This window comes from Rosa rugosa, chromosome 6 (assembly GCF_958449725.1).
Source record: "Rosa rugosa chromosome 6, drRosRugo1.1, whole genome shotgun sequence".
Lineage (NCBI taxonomy): Eukaryota > Viridiplantae > Streptophyta > Magnoliopsida > Rosales > Rosaceae > Rosa > Rosa rugosa.
The window spans coordinates 18,309,889-18,313,432 of NC_084825.1; the positions used below are offsets into that span (position 1 = coordinate 18,309,889).

General features: G+C 42.1%; 1 protein-coding gene across 1 annotated transcript; it reads right to left on the bottom strand.

The window, feature by feature from the left end:
- Positions 1 to 565: 565 nt before the first annotated feature.
- Positions 566 to 2,510, bottom strand: LOC133716323 (uncharacterized). The gene is made up of 4 exons (XM_062143032.1): positions 1,904 to 2,510; positions 1,019 to 1,809; positions 850 to 927; positions 566 to 766 (listed from the first exon to the last, which is right to left on the bottom strand). The coding sequence occupies exons 1-4, from the start codon at positions 2,508 to 2,510 to the stop codon at positions 566 to 568; spliced, it is 1,677 nt and encodes a 558-aa protein (XP_061999016.1).
- Positions 2,511 to 3,544: the final 1,034 nt, after the last annotated feature.

The following is a 3,544-nucleotide window of genomic DNA, read 5'->3' on the forward strand; positions in this document are numbered from 1 at the left end:
CCTTAAACTTTTTTTTTAATCAGACTGGTCCTTGTACTCTCAAAAGACATCACCCGAGTCCAAAGTTTGAATTTGCCTCCAAATGTGACGTCACCATAGCCGTTGGAGCCGACATGGGGGCCCATAGAAATCCTTTTTAAATCGTAAAGGAGGGCAGAATGGACAATGTGATCTATTTGGCTCCCAAATTTAAATTAGATCCTAATTTAATCCCAAATATGGCTGATTCACCAAAACATGTGTTGAAAGATAAAAAATTGGACCCTAACCTCCAAAATTTCCAGCATGTCATCAAATCTTGCAATAACAATCAAATGAACAGTAATAGCAAAAGATGACTAAAATCACAAATTTTGCAAAGAAGCTTGTTCATAATTACCATAATAGATGCATAAATGTGTGTTTACATCCAAACTAACAAAAAACAACAGTTTGGATTGAGGTGCACAAAAATCTAGGTCTAATCATCTATGCAAAAGATTAGACCTAGCAACCATGCGACACAGCACATGGTTGCACAAAAAAGTGCACAATGCATCTGTAAATCCTAACCTTGGTTGCATTCCTAATTTCCAGCATTCCTTGCATTATCCCTGATCCTCACAGATGACCTTGACGAACCTTGGGAAGCTTGTGGTGCAGAAGCTGCTTTACCTTTGCTTGAAGCCGCTTTACCATTGTTTGAAGCAGGTTTCAGTGGTCTTCCTCTGGTTGGAGCAGATCCTCTTGCTTCCTTTGTTGTTGCCCTCTTTTCATCCCTCTTTTTCTGTAGCAATGACATGTATATATACATTCAGAAGCAACCATTGACCAACAAAAGCATCAAACAAAAATGTAAAATGAATTTACCTTTGCTGCTTCAGCTTTCTTTGCTGCCTTAGCTCTGAGTTCATTCTTGCTCTTCAAGGACTCTTTGTTACCCTTTGGCTGTGGCAGATAAGTTTGTTAGTGTATGATTAGTCCATAATAATCCAATACATATAAGAACCCTCAACAATCTCTCTAGTGCGAAAAATACCTGAGAAGATGATGCCTCTCCACTGTTCAACTTTCTCTTCTTGCTACCCTTGGCTGCTGCTGTCTTTGGTGGGAGGTGTCTATGACAACTCTTAATATTGTGACCCAATTGGTTACAGTTGGAGCACCTCAGAGATTTCTGCACCCTTCCAAGCTTGGGGCCTTCATTCTCCTTCTCAGAAGCATCCTTAAACCTTTTGGTCCTTGGCCTTCCAGGCTGCCTGTTGTACTGTGGGGGTAGGATGGCAGGTTCTTCACTTGGGATCCACAAGTCCATCCCATTTACAGGCTGGACTGTGTTAGAGTAAGCAGCCATGTAAGTCTTGGTCAGGTAGCATGCATCAACATAATCTTCAGGCTTCTCTCTCATGAAGTTGATGGCTGATATGGCATGCTGGCAAGGGATCCCAGTTAGATCCCATCTCCTACAAGCACAAGCCCTTCTGCACAGATCCACCACATACTTGCTGCCTCCAATGCTCTCCACTTTAATTTTGTGGCTCCCAGTCCCATTAGGGATGCAATCTGTTGCAGATTTAACCTTGTTCTTCTCAAGAATCTGCCTTGGCCTGGGGCAGATAGGGTCCATAACTTTGCTCATCTTCTCTTTCCTGATTGCAATCCTCTTCATCATCCTCACCCTAATTTCTTCAAAGCATGTAATGACTGGTTTGGACCTTGCAGGTAGGATACAGGCATTGAAACTCTCTGAAAGATTGTTCAACAACACATCACACTTCAAAATGGTGTTGAAGTGGGCTCTGCACCAATGCTTAGGGTTTCTCTTTAGATCTACAAAGTGTAAAGCAGTTGACATTAATGCACAAGTAATGTGAAGGTAAAAGCATAAGCAACCACCCAGGAGTTATTAGCAGAATTATGTTACCTGTTAGCCATTTATGAGCCTCTGAATCCATCTGGTTCATCAAAACCATCTCTTTGTGGTAATAAGCCATGGTTGTGGACTTGGCAACTGCCCACAGCTGGTCCTTCATCACCTTGCCAGGGAATAGCTTGTTGAAATTAGTCCACAAGTTCCTAACACAGAACCTGTGATCAGCTAGTGGCACCACATCTTCACATGCAGGTAGAAGCCCCTTTTGTTTGTTTGAAATGAAGGTGAAACCATTTCCTTCACCTGTGATGTCCAAATCCTTAACCAAAAGCCTCAAGAACCAGTCCCATGAATCCTTACTCTCCATCTCTACTTGTGCATAACCAACCACCCAGGTTGTGTTATTAGCATTCACCCCCACTGCTGACAACAGCTGACCACCATAGACGCTCTTGAGGTGACACCCATCTAAGCCCAGCAATGGTCTGCATCCAGCTTTGAATCCTTGCTTCAATGCCCCCAAACAAATGTACATCCTCTTGAATAGGGGCAGCTGGCCTGGATTATTGAAGTCACACTTGATGTCCACAGTTGTATTTGGGTCCACCCTCTTAAGCTCCTTAGCATAATCATGCACCCTTGCATATTGCTCCTTCATGCTTCTCTCAAGCATACTCAGAGCAGTCCTCTTAGTTCTATAGGTTTGCTAGAATGAGACCTTGGCTCTAACAGCAGCTGCCATCACTTGTTGTAGGGACTCTGAGACATCAAAACAATAAACGATATGACAAAATTGACCAAACCACACAGTGAATTGAAAAATTGTAAGGAAATTGTAAATTGGAAAATTAATACCTGTTGAGATATGAGGGTTGAGCTTGATATGCTCAGCAAACCTCTGGACTAGATATGGTGTTTTCACCATAGTGTTATCCAACACTCTAGCACAGTTGTGCTTCCCAACATACGTCTTAATCTACAAGGTGCTCTCATGTTGCATTTTAGATGCAAACAGCTCAAAATCACAATTTTCAGCCTTACAAATGGCCTTGACTCTGTCTCTATCATTCTTCAAAAAAATCACATCCCAACCATCCTGAATTGCTCTCTCCCTTAATGCAGCTCTGAGTATCTTTGCTGTGGCAAACTTCATGCCTTTGCAAAAATGAGGGTCTTTCATGTCTATCTTTGGATTAAACTCTGGAAACTTGTCTTGCACCACATCCTCATCACTATTGTACTCATGCCCAATCCCTTCCTCATCTGAGTCAACTGCTACAAACATTGGCTCATTGTCTTCAACATCAGTTGCTTCATCCCTCTCATCTTCATTGCTAATCCCTTCAATAGCCTCAGAAGCCCCCTCATTGTCACCTACTTCTGGTTCTGTTAACCATTCACAAAGAAAATCATCATCAACCCCATAACCTGCATACTCATCATCATCCTTAGCTGGGTTGTAGTCATCATCATCATCAGATCCTTGCTCATCTCCCTCACCACCCTCATCTTCATCATCAGCAGTATCATCTTCTTCATATATGTGCTCATCTTGAAAACCATAATCCAAATCATCTTCAAACTCATCTTCTTCAACCAACTCCACTTTCTTCTTTCCTTTATCAGATGGATCAATTGTGGGAGCTCTACTTGTCTGAGTTGGAATTTCTTCAGTTATCTTCAAAGTAGGCA